Source organism: Neopsephotus bourkii, unplaced genomic scaffold, assembly GCF_033783945.1.
Source record: "Neopsephotus bourkii isolate Nb327-2 ecotype Australia unplaced genomic scaffold, CSIRO-AGI_Nbou_v1 NB_1760, whole genome shotgun sequence".
NCBI classification, from domain to species: Eukaryota; Metazoa; Chordata; class Aves; order Psittaciformes; family Psittacidae; genus Neopsephotus; species Neopsephotus bourkii.
The window spans coordinates 6,293,698-6,306,888 of record NW_026902234.1 but is presented as its reverse complement, the minus strand read 5'-3'; the positions used below and the strand labels follow the sequence as shown (position 1 = coordinate 6,306,888).

General features: G+C 39.9%; 2 protein-coding genes and 1 long non-coding RNA gene across 3 annotated transcripts in view; 2 read left to right on the top strand and 1 right to left on the bottom strand.

Moving 5' to 3' along the window:
* ST6GAL2 (ST6 beta-galactoside alpha-2,6-sialyltransferase 2) overlaps window positions 1–2,385 on the top strand; it is a 49,425-nt gene extending 47,040 nt beyond the window's left edge. The window contains exon 6 of the mRNA XM_061377940.1: window positions 86–2,385. Within this exon, the coding sequence (XP_061233924.1) occupies window positions 86–354 (269 nt within the window). The 3' untranslated portion in view covers window positions 355–2,385. The remainder of the gene's footprint in view (window positions 1–85) is intronic.
* LOC133225493 (opsin-3-like) overlaps window positions 1–13,191 on the bottom strand; it is a 79,478-nt gene that overhangs the window by 1,971 nt on the left and 64,316 nt on the right. The window lies entirely within an intron of this gene.
* On the top strand, window positions 8,607–12,835 carry LOC133225411 (uncharacterized). The gene is made up of 2 exons (XR_009729145.1): window positions 8,607–8,719; window positions 11,810–12,835. It is a non-coding gene; the product is annotated as an uncharacterized LOC133225411 (long non-coding RNA).

Below are 13,191 nucleotides of genomic sequence, written 5' to 3'. Positions count from 1 at the left end.
GAAGAACAAGATTGATGACTATAGGGAAATTTCTGTGAGAAAAGTGAAATCTGGGGTTCACTTTTGTCTTCACTTTCTGCTCCAGGTATCCTCATCATGATGTCCATGTGTAACGAAGTGCACGTATACGAATACATCCCTTCCGTTCGACAGACCGACCTATGTCACTACCATGAACTCTACTACGATGCAGCTTGTACCTTAGGGGCCTACCACCCACTGCTCTATGAGAAACTGTTGGTGCAAAGGATGAACAAAGGTTTGCAGGATGATCTGTATCGGAAGGGGAAGGTCATTTTGCCAGGATTCAAAGCTGTCAAGTGCCCCAAACGAAATAATTTCCCACACTTGTAGAGGAGAGTCCTTCAGAAACAATGTGCAATAAGGTACTACTGTCGTACTATAAACAAGAGAAGAATACTTGAAAAATGTATCTTAGACCAATCTAGTCTTGAGTCTATAAATTGTAATTAAGTAGCAGGCATGAGAAATACTTCTTTTCTGAGCCTGAGTATTTATTACTGCTTTGCAAATACTTAAAAAAAGGCTTAACTCACGAAAGGTGCAAAGGACATACTTAGGCAGAAATATAATGTATTGTTGTGGGTGTGAATGTCAGAATTTGTCAGTGGTCTCTTGTGCCACATATGCTAGACTGTAACTTTTTTTTAATGAACTTATTTAACTGTCAAATCTGGCATTGTGAAACAGCCTCTATTGTTCATGTACAGAGCAGCCAGTTGAACAATGCAGTGTTTCTCATGGCTCCGTGGGGTTTTCACACTCTCCAAGAATGAAGTAATCGCTACTCTGAGCTGTGCAGTCATTGACTAGAGTAGACTTTTAATTCCTGTTCATACGCAGGCTCAATTACAGGCCTCCAGCTGCATAGGGGGCCTTATGGTGGCTATGAAGTCAGTGCAGATAGAGAAGGCTGTACACACAGCTAAAACAGTTAATTGACTGGATGTACTCCCGATGCCAGATACCCACGCTCACACTGAAATGCCCACATAGGGCAGAAGGAAGTCAACAATGTTTCTTTAGAGAGCAACAGACATATTTGTAACCCATTTAGCAAAAAACCTCTCCCTGGGAGGCATATCAGGGGGTTGTGAGATGGAAATTTTATCGTTCCCCTGGTCTGCACAGATAAAGAAGAAAAAGAGAAAGACAAGGGAGGCTGGGCACCATTAACCTACCACGCTAAAAGCAAGCATAGACGGAGCTTACCTTTCTGCAGCAAAGATAGCATTCAGGATTACAAACATTATTTATGAGGAATTTCATTGAGCTCTGACTCAAACTCACTTGTTCACAAGTTACTGCTGTTAAGAATATATAGGGAGTGGATATCACAATTTTTTATTTAATGTTTGAAAGACTATACCCCAGAGAAGCTGCAGTGCTTGCAAAAAACCTGACTACGGATTGCGTATGGAGATAATTCGGTATTTTCCTTCATAACACACAATGAAAATATTCTCTTAAGGCACCTCTAAAAATCTGCCTGGTTGCTAATATATTTAAAATGCTATTTTCCACAGCAAGACTTCAGTCTCAGATTTTCCAAGCAGCAGGAGGTTAATATTCTTTTTTTTTTTCACACAGCTGCACACTTTCTTTTAGGGTAAGTTCAGCAGGAACGTATGCACACAAAAGCACGGCTATATCGTACTCGTGTCCATTCAGTAAAAAGACAGACAACTCAAAGAGGCTCTGAAAAGAATAACTGAGTGGTTGTGGGGGAAAGTAATTTTTGTGTTTTGTCTTAAGCAACAGAAAGGCAAAAGAGTACAAAGAGCATTAATGACTTATTTCCTCTTCAACAGTAATGTAAGTATAATCACAAAATCCTTTTTCTCTCGCTGCTCTTTGGGTCTGATGGATTTCCTTCATCAGAAGTGAAGAGTATGTGTCTTACATAGGATTTACCCTTCTTTTTCTATGTAGTTTCTTAATTTGAGCTTTATGATCCTCTAAAGAGGATTCCTCAACAGAAAGTATGTCCAGATGAGCTAAAAACTGTACTTCTGTGTTATGTGGATACTTATGTCCATAAATCATTTTGGTACATGTCAAAATGTAGAGGTTTTACTCATACTAGCCTTAGACTCTGGATATATTACATACTGATTTCTTGATAGCACCATGATTTAATCTTGTAGAGAATAGATAACCTACATAGACCTAATTATTTTTCCATATGTTTAGTACCCTGTTTGCAAAACATAGGAAGTCTGAACAGTGCAACCAAACATGTCTCTCCTGTGTGCAGGGTTAGCTACCATATGTTTGTAAAGGAAGGCAGTTGATCAGCTTTCTAGGACTAGTGAATATCCTGCTTTTCCAAGAGCAGGAAATTCTCAAGTTCTGCAAATAAAAGGAAGTGTATCACTTTGGCTGGTCTGCAGCCAGTAACCTTTAACTTTGATTTTCACAAGGAAGAAAAATACTAATTGCGTTACTCAACTACCCACAACAGGATTTTATGCTGTATTATTCCCTCAGTAATTTGTCAGAGCAATCAACATAGCTGTTGTACAGAGCAAGGCAAATTACAAAGTTACACGTAATAAGCACTAAGCATACCTACTTAATTCATCATTTAAATAACAATGCAGAACCAGGTCTGAGGTGTTACAGAATGAACTGTATATTTTTAATACACTGGGCTGCCCGCATTCAAGGCCTCCCAGCATATATCTTTGCCTGATTTATATGGCAGTCAGTGATCCTTCTGCAAGTGCAAATGTGGGTGCTGTAGCACCATTACCTCAGAAGATGACATACAGCTGCGCTGCAAACGCTGCTCACAGAGATGGAAGACCAACGTGTGGTGTGTAAGCATCCCAAGCATGCGTAAACAAAGCATCCCTCGGGTGGCTTCCCAACACTTGTTTCCACTGTGATGTTTTACTGGTCTGGCTGCTCAAACACCTTGTGGCTCCTTAAAGAGATTTTACTCGCCCACATTGTCTTGTCCTCCTTTGGGTTTTGGCACAAGTGCAAGTGTGCCTGATCTGCTAACTGAGGGCTCGCCTCCATTTGCTGCAAGAGGAGAAGGGGCAGAGATAAATAAAGGGGGGGTCATAAAGGACCTGCAGAGGTGTTCCCCTCAATACTGCTTATGCTCTGTGGCATTGGCATTGCTGGCTTTTAGAAAAGCCCACCAAGTATTTTTGCAGTTATGGGCACTTCCCCATCCCACATGAGGGCAGAGTGATATTTACAAAGAATCACATTCGGTAAATTTAAAACAGGAAGTGTGTATTAACACTTAAGTGTTTATCTTTTAATAATAATAACACATGCAGGTGCTGGGTTTAGATACATATATTAAATGCAGACAGTGTGAAAAAAAAAAAGCCTTTTTCTACCCAGATCATGATTTTCAGGAAAGGAAAGATACAGGCATGGCTTTGTATCTCTCCCCTGTGGCTGTCACATGCTAACAGAGTGGAACAGCACTGTAGACAAGAGAGGTTTGCACAAACTGGGCTACTGAGGTGCATCATCAGCCAAGCAAATCCCTCTGCTGCTGGACCCCTGAGCTCCCTTCACACATGTTGCAACAATGCAGGTTTAACAATTATGAAGTATTACTGACAAGTAGGAGTAAGTTGCCTTCAGAAGCTGTGGAGCCTCATTTCTGTGCCCTGGTGCTGTGAACAACAGTGAACTTAGCTGAAACAAAGCAGAAACACCGCAGCAGCTTAAGGAAACACGCTGAGTTTATGCGGAATTTCATTATACTCTTTTTCCACTGTGAATTCTGTAGCTTTTCTGACTTGTGGTGCTCTATCATTTTATGCATTCATCCTTTGGATGGTTAAATCAAGGTATTCTGTCTATTCAAGAAAAAAAAAGATAGAGTTTTCCTCATTTTGAGCTGAAATCCTTTTGCTAGACAAAAAATTCTTGCATTCCTTCATCGTTCTAAAGGTTACCTGAGCATAAACTCACAGCTCAGTCATTCCTTGGATTAAAGTACTACATCTTCTTTCTTACTTTGCTGTGCAGTTTTACGGTGTTGAAACTCTGGTAAAGTCATTGAAATTACCATGATACAAGAAATAATGTACCTTTGGGGAGAGAGTGAGGGGTGATTTACACTCCTTAATCTGCACTCTCTTTGACAAATTTAGGTAAATCATTGCACGTCTTTGGTCAGGACACTTTCACTTTGGTGAAAACATACAAATTCTGAACTTGCTGCTGGAGGACTCTTGGCAAAGGCAGGAAAACCGAGACAGTTTTTTTCTTCAATGAAGACAGGTGTCTACACTCAATGGTTGCACAGACTGAACACAGTCATTTTAGAGACGGATTGAATTAAACAGGAGCTCAAAACAAATGTAGACCGATCCAGTCCATAGTGGGGTTTTACTTTTTCATTTCCTTCTCTTCAGCAGTTTTGAAGGATGGAAGATGCCACTTGGACAGTGACACAGATGTACCATGAAAGGATATTAAATGCATTGACTGCAAAATAAATGGCTAGTATTTATCCTTTCATGCTCTCTAAAGTTGATGCTTATTGAATAAATTAAATTGGGTTTGGGTTTGGTTTTTTTTTTCACATAGGTATTTTAGAACACTGCCATCAGAAAGCATCTGAATCTTTCCTTGGAGCTATCCTCTGACACACAAGGAGGATACCTGATTTAGCTGTTTGAAATCTAAAGTAGCCCATGTCTGGGCATACCTGCATTATTGAATGAATTTTGACACTGCAGATTTCTTCTCTTTGGCTTAGTGATCAGATTCAGAGTTTTGGTCTTGAAATAGAGTTGTGTGTAAAAGCCTTTGATTTATTCATATCATCTCATCACTCATAATATGTAGTCATTGAACTATTCAAATATAGACTGTGTACTTTTTTAATAGCTTTGAGAATTATTTTGTATGATGATTTTTTTAAATGAATGTGTACTCTAATAACAAAGCTTAAGATTTTACAGGAGTCACATTTTTAAGCAGTGTTTGTATACATTTTAACACTTTCTATATTTTCTATTATGATTTTGTATATTTTTAAGTATGCACAGTGTACAGATTTTTTTCCTGTAAATAAAACATTTGTTTTCATTTGTTTGGGAGTGCTGGTCTTTTTGTGTTGCCTTGACCGAATGACACTGAACTGCAGATAGAACAAAACAGGGAAGGTGCCTGTCAGTTCTGCCCACAAATGCAATGAAATCTCAAATCGAAAGAGACAGATAGGCTGACAAGCAGCTTTCACAGAAAAGAGGCAAGTGTAGTTAAGCCAGTTTTACTCTAAAATGAACATGTTTACCCAAGCAGGTGCTCTAGCATTCCCCTAGGAGAATACAGAATCAGCTAGGTTGGAAAAGACTTCAGATCATCAAGTCCAACCATTACCCCAGCACTGCCAGGTCCACCACTAAACCATGCCACTGAGGGCCTCACCTACAAGGTTTTTAAACACTTTCAGGGATGGTGATTTCACCACTTCCATGGTATACAATACTGCTCTATGTTTGACCATAAATTTCTTGGGGTAGTGAAGCCCTCTAAGGAGGTCATGCTCTGGCAACTTGATGCTGTACTTGAAATGCTGGTAACCTTCAGCTAAATGGCTGTGCCACCCAGTCAAGGAATCCAGCATCATGTTTCGAAGAGTAAGATCAGATGTTTTTATCAATTTATCAATTAGTAATTAAAATGAAAAATAACAAAAGGGAAAAAACCATTCAGTCTGTGATGAAATACTATATAATTTAGCCACTGTGTGTCTGCTTACATCCATTAAATGTGATGTGTTGTGCTGCTTTTGGTAATCTTCGAACTATGCAGGGCTTGAGTTGGACCAGTGGAGGTGACAGTCACTGTTTTCATCCCAAGGTTCACCATGAGTCCTTGCCAGTTACACATTAGTGGAATGATAGAAGTTGGATTGCTGTTGCGTAAACCCCTGGCAGCCAGTAATTGAGCAGCTCATCCTGTGTATTACACCACCTTCTGGCAGGCTGTGTTGAAGGGCTAACTGTTATATGTCACAGCATACAAGTAACACCTCTCAGTCAGAACAATGAGTTACAGTAGGTGATAAACTGAATACTGAGATGCATAAACAAAGCAACTAATTGACGCTTTCAAAATCCATCAGCTTTGCTTTTACTGCATGTGTCGGGGTTTTCCGTCTAAAAAACCAACAAAACATGATGTATTCCATCTGATAAAATGCTCAACTTCATTGTGTATGACACGAGAGCAGACAGCCTTGTCTCGCTGCATACAAACCAGTATCTCAGTAGGACACTGAAACCATGAACTATACTGTATGGAGTACACAGAAAGTCTTCCTGTGACAGCTATTGGAGGTGTGACATTACCTTTCTGATAGTATCTCAGAGAACCTTGGAAGCAAGTCATTATTCCCAAAACTGGCCTGTTCTTTTCTAAACATTTCTTTCAAGGGGGTATCTTTTATGTTTTTATTCATAGAAGTTGGCTGTGTTTCACTTGAGCGGCTCTGAGGGACATAGTTCTCTTTCAGGTCAAACTTCACACAGGCATTTTGGTCTACATCTGCATTATTAGCTTGCCTGTTGTGATCTGGCTGAAACATATCTCAAGATGATTGCTCCAACTTGCTACCCTGACTGCTTAATGAACCTGTTTAAGTGATTCTCCCCCTCTACTCTGCTCTCATGAGACTCCACCTGCAGTACTGTGTCCAGCTCTGGGGCTCCCAGCATAAGAAGGACATGGACTTATTGGAGTGAATCCAGAGGAGGCCACGAAGATGATCAGAGGGCTGGAGCACCTCCCCTATGTAAACAGGCTGAGACAGGGTGGTTTAGCCTGTAGAAGAGTAGAGTCTGGGAAGACCTTATAGCAGCCTTCCAGTACTTGCAGGGGGCTTACAAGAAAGATGGGGTCAGACTTTTTATACAGCCTGTAGTGACAGGACAAAGGGTAATGGTTTTAAACTAAAAAATTTGGGTAGATTTAGACTAGATGCAGCAAAGAATTTTTTACAATGTGGGTGGTGAAACACTTCCAACAGGTTTCCCAAAGAGGTGTTAGCTACCCCATCCCTGGAAACATTCATGGTCAGGTTAGACAGGGCTCTCAAGCAACCTGATCTAGTTGAGGATATCCCTGCTTATTGCAAGGGTGGATCAAACAACCTTTAAAAGTGCTTCCCAACCCAAATGATTTTATGATTTTATGATAAGAAAAGCTGGACGGAGAGGAGCCAGTCTTTTGTTATACCACCTTCTTCTGCAGGAAACGGCACCTGCGGTAATTATTAGGTAGTGACTTACTGTGGGAGTATTTCATCAGTCAGTACAGTCCACTAACACTTGTAGTTTGGTTGGACTTCTAGCTCTCCTAGCATCTTGATCTTCCTAGGGTAATAAATGGATAACTTGATTGCTTCATCCTTATAGCATGGATTTACCTGCTGCACCCCAAAACCTAGCAATGTTCACTCCATACATACATCTTTCCTTTTTTTTAACATTTAGATTCAACTTTTTTACAGTGGTAGGTTACTCCAGATAGAGCACTTCAATGAAATTACTGCACTCTTGTGTAAGTTAAGTACAGCCTGACCCCTGAGCCTCATGCCTTGATACCCAAGGCGAGTTAGAATTGCGTGCCCTATTATTTCTTTTTCCCAAAAATATGCTACTGTTTAAGTACATGCTTATTAAGCTTGATGGAAATGCTAACTGAATACATTAAAATGTCAGGGAACTAACCGCAATGCAGTAATAGAGTGAGATTTTTTTCACTGGAGGCAGAGTAGCCACCAGAAAACTGGTAGCACAGGTAGGTTGTGACAAATCACAGGGGGAGCCATTGCTGCGTTCTCAGAAATTACAGAAGTAAAGAACGGGGTGCAGAGGAAGGAAGGGGGAGAGACAAGGAATGATGAAACACAGCAAGGAGGAAGAAACAGCTAGAAAGAGGTACCATATCAGGTAGAAAAGCAGAACAGCTGCTTTTTCCTAATAGTCACTTAATTGGTTTTGGCCATTTGTTTCTTAATTTTTTCTGCACATTTGGAGAGGAACCCAATTCATTTGATGGTACTCATCTTGCTGCTATTAGGTTTAGTGTGCTGGGATGTCACTTTAAAGTGAAGAACTAAGGTTGGCTTAAAAAAGCAATTTACTTCTGCTGGTGCTCAGCTTCTTTGTAAACTTATGAATCCCACAAATTAAACTGACAAAAGACTAATAGGGTTACATTGCTACACTCTGAACAACCTCCTCTGTGTGCTTATAGTCATCTGTATGATAACTGAAATAAGAAAACCCATTTCCCTCCTGGTGACCTGTTTCTGCACATAGACAAATACGAATCAAACACCCTCTTGGTTTAGAGGATGCTGACAGATAAGGGATAATTACTGTAGCAACAACTCCTTATATGCTAGTGAGAGAACTCCAGAAACCTCAAGGGGTTCAGCAGGGCAGGCAACAGGCATCACAGCTGCCTTGATTTTATGGAAGCAGCCAGAGGGGAAAATTGCTACCAGTGCTGACTCCAGGCTGTGTCAGCTGCTGTTAATTGCCTCCCTCCCAGACAGATGCCTGACTGCAACTGAGAATCATGATTAAAGTATTTTGCTGGCTTACCTTCTAAACAGTGGTGGTGTTCTGCCTTCAGTCCTTAAGTGCTAATGTTTGTGGTGTGGACTTATTCCATCCTATGCTGTTGCTACTGTATGTGAGAGGTATGTTTTCTGTGTAGGTATGGTCCTCAGGGTGGGGAAATGGAAGAGGTTTTGGGATTTCTGGATTGTTTTCTATAAAACTAGATGTTTGTTTTGGTTTTTTTGTTGTTTGGTGTTTTTTTTTTTTTTTTTTTTGTCTTTTAAGTATGGTTTAGTCATTTTCATAGTAGTCCAAGGAAGCATAATGTGAACATGCCTCCAGAAGCTGAAGTTCATGACTAGGTGGCATTCTTGATCTAAAGAATCTATACCTTGGATTAAGACAGAGACAGCAGGAAAAAGTTTTTGCAAGTTAAGGCAAGAAACTTAAGACGTGTCTCTTATTCAAGCTTAAAGTGGCTCAGGTCTACCCCTAGGCTCAGCCTTGCTGCCCATGGGGCATGTGAGCTTCTATAAGATGTTATATCCTGAGCGCAAGGAAGACAGAGGTATGGGCAGATAACCAGGAAGCAAAGGCAGGGAAAGTTCTGTATTGAGCCTGTTTCTGAGCCTGGGGTTTTGTGGTTTGTTGTCCTTTTTTCTTTTTAAAAAGAGGAGAATTTGCTGAAGCTTCTTATTAGATCAACCAAGATTATATTCCTTCCCTTGCAGTATTCTTTCCTCCATTTCCAAATGAAATTCTAAGCTATTTGATGGACCTAATTTAGGCTTTACAAATGCATGGGGCTGAATGTACCTATCAGGCCATTAGGCATTTTAATGAGCAGCTGGAGCATCCCAAGAACAGTAGAGATGAGAAGAAAACAGCTCAATAAGCTGCTACCAAAATAATACTAATGAAGTTGTTCCATGGCAGAATAGCAGGGAAGGCAGAAACAAAAGCACATATACCAGTATCTGAGAAATACTGTTGTATTTTTATGGATATAGCTTACTATTCAGATAATCCCTAATAACTTAAAAGTTTTTAGTGAGTCCTCATGAAATATGATCTCTCATACAAAGTTAGCAAAGTGAGAGATCAAAGCAGCAAGGATCATAAACTGGGGACAGTTATTTTGTTAGAGGAAAGAAACTTCTCTTCACCCATACTTCGATGTAAGTAAGGCTGCATGAACTTCAAAGGGATTGCTTGTGCACATGAAGAGTACAATATTAATAATACTACTATGTATGTCTTCAGTGCACACTGGTTTAAGACAGTGTCCTGGGTTCAGCATTGTTGCTTTCAATGGGGTTATCACTGTAGGAAAGAAAGACTAATTTTCATATTTATCCCACGCATGGCCTTAGAGTGAGCTTCTAAAATCCATATACTAATACAAAAGGGGTGGCACATGTGAATTTAATTCCTCCTCCCTAAGAGAAACTTGAGTTTTTTAAAGCAGTGTTAGGAACAAGTATAGGCAAAGAGCTTCAGTGAATAGTAATAAAATGGATCCTTCTTCTATTTCCTATTCCCATTTCATTAAGTCAGAATGGTTTAGGGCTTTGCTGTATGATTGATGGATCCTGACTGACAGGCGGCAGCAAATTTATCAGTCCCCACAGTAACATTTTACTTCATGAGGAGAAATGAAGGGTCTATTACTACTGTAATATGGGATGAGTGATTCCAGATCATTTTGAAATAACTTCCATTTTGCTGAAAGTTCAAAGCATAACAATGAGAGGTATTTTGACACTTGAAAAATGTATGTGTTTGTTTAGTCATAGTCAATATGCTGTTCTGCCTACCCATTTTCTTCTTGTGTTTTCAATTCTTCCCTCATGGACTCTGGATCAGCCCACAAGGATTAAAACAAAGGCTCCAGTTGACTGTAATGAACTTATACTGATATATTCCCTCCCCGGTTCTGCTATGGCTAAAGTACATTAATAAATACCTGTAGAAATGTGACCTTATTGTGCTCATTTTTGCTGTGGGTTTAGAGCTGCCTATCCTTGGCTATGTGTGTAATGCGTGTTTAGGGAAAACAGTTCTTTCACATGTTCCCTACGGAGTTCCACTTAGGTTGGGACCAAGAACACTGCACAAGGAAATCAAAAGCTTTATTTTCATGAGGTTATTTTTGTAGAAGAATACCATTGGCTATCTTGCCTTGTGAACTACTTGGGGTCTTTTTGCTTGAGAGTAGATCACTGTCTACTGCTCTGTTAACATTCACACACATGAAAAATCTTCAGCAGCTCTTGGGCATTTATTTTATCTACTGAGTCTTCCTCAGCACTATCGTTCTGCCTCTGGCTAAAACACAGGCTCTTAAGAGCTCTCCCTTCCCTCACATTCCTATACCACCTGCCCTGTTGCTACAGCTTCTGTTGTCCAAAATGATCTTTCCATCAGTTGCATGAATGATGTGCTGGAGGTGCTCTGATATAGGAATGATGGAAGAACCTTTTAATTGCCAGATAAGCATCCTGCTGCTGGATGAGGGCTTTTGGTACAGAGCTCGCACTGCTTTTCAGGCAATGAGAGCTGTGGTGTGATAAGTGGTAGGTATAAAGGATGGGAACCAAGTCTTTCCCCCTTTTTTTTTTTTCTTAGCTTTATCTTGGTTTGCAGCCAATTAGGTATCGATTTTTACCCAAGACAGAATTAGAAATTACTAAGGGTAGTTTGAATTGTGACTGTGTTTTAGTAGCAGTTGTTTGGGTTTATGTGTAAGTAATGTAACAACAGAACCAACTGGGATGAGAAATCAGAATACCTGTTGTGACAGAGTTTTTAATTCTTCTACAATTACTTCCTTATCTCAGACAAAACCAGAACAAATGGAAAATAAAAAAAATCCAGACAAAACCTTGGACTGTCAAAATATCCAGTAATAGGTAGATGCCTTCAGGGAATTATAGTTCAACTTCATACTTGCCCATGCCCCCGTAAAATAAATCTCTGGGTTGGGTTACATTACACTGCATGGCTACCCCTGGCTGAGCCACTGCTGTTCCTGCACTGGTGCATGGGGGTTGCAGTCTGGTAAAGGAGCTTAATCTATCTGGGTGAAGGACAGCATTTTTCATCAAAGAAACAATAACAGACAGGCACGAGCCATAAACCACCTCTCTAGGAAGCCTGTTCTAATGTATGACCACTCTCTCGGTAAAGAAATGTTTCTTAATACCTAGTCTGATACTCTTCTCATACAGCTTTGAACCATTCCCACACATCCTGTCACTGAATACCAGGTAGAAGAGATCAGCAAAGATGCAAAGCCTAGGTAACTGGAAGAAATTGGAAGAAATAAAACTAGCTCAGTGAAGCACTATGGAGGCAGAAGGTGAACTGCCTGCAGTGTCCCAGCATGAAACTACCAAAGAAGAAGGGCTCTTTGATAAATCAGTCAGTCAACTGACTACAAATAAATTTAGTTTGAAAGCAGTTGATATACCAAACATCAGAGGAACAAAGCTCTGCAACAGCTTGTACTTCAAAAGACAAGGAACCTCAGATTTGTTTTCTTTTGGACTCTGTCAGAGTTCTGAATTGCATTAAATAGTGCCGTTTATAACAAAAAGGGATTTATTATCATGAATTACAGGCCCAGAATAGTTTTATGTTGTGTTTTCCATGCTGTGGCAACCATTATTTCTTTGAGTACAACAGCTTTTTTGCCCTGAAGGAAGAAGGACATCATGATTACATCATAAAATGAAGTTCTGTGGATTTGAATTAGACTTGCCATGTAGAGTTTTGAGCAATAACCTAGGCTTTGATCCTCAAATTTCTCCTGCTGTGAAATTAGGATGATGATAATTGTCTGCTTTACAAGGATACTGAGGATTAAATCAATTAACAATATTTGTTTAGAGGAGGCTACATAAATGCCAAAAACTATTCTATGACTAGGAAACACTGTTTTGTTTCTCTCTTAATCCACCTAATCTGAAATGATTGGTCCTTAAATTGTTATCTGGATACATGACTGCAAAGATATACATGTTAGACACAGCAAAACTCCAGGAAGTAATGTCAGCTGACAAAAAAACCATCCTGGTCTAGATCAAATTTTAGTATTATGCCTCCGCAACGTCACTAGAGATTATTCAGTGATTGAACAGGAGAGCAAAATGAGAGCTTCTGTTACCTCCAGGGTTACGCTTACTTTTTCAAATCTTTTTCATCTGTTGAATTTGATTGTCCTCATAAAGCAAATAAATGTGTTGTTTATATAATCTGCTGCATTGCATTAGAGATTCTGTTCTCTTCAGCTGACCTATGCCTGCATTCAGCTTTCAAGTGGTAAATTGCAGCAAATACATAGCTGGAGCCCTACCTGTAAAATGCGGACATAATACAGAACAGCAGAAGCATTATAACTAAAATGGGGAATTCTGTGACTAAATTAATACTTGGCATTAGCCAGACCAACCCATGGGCTAAAAGTCAGTCTGATCCCTTATGCAGCATTGCAAATGAGAAATCTACAACAGAACAGATCTCATAACGTCTATTCACTGTGGCTTGGCAATGCTATTTTGACGAAAAGCACAAGTTCAGTCTACCTATAGATTCTGTCAGCCTTTGTAGG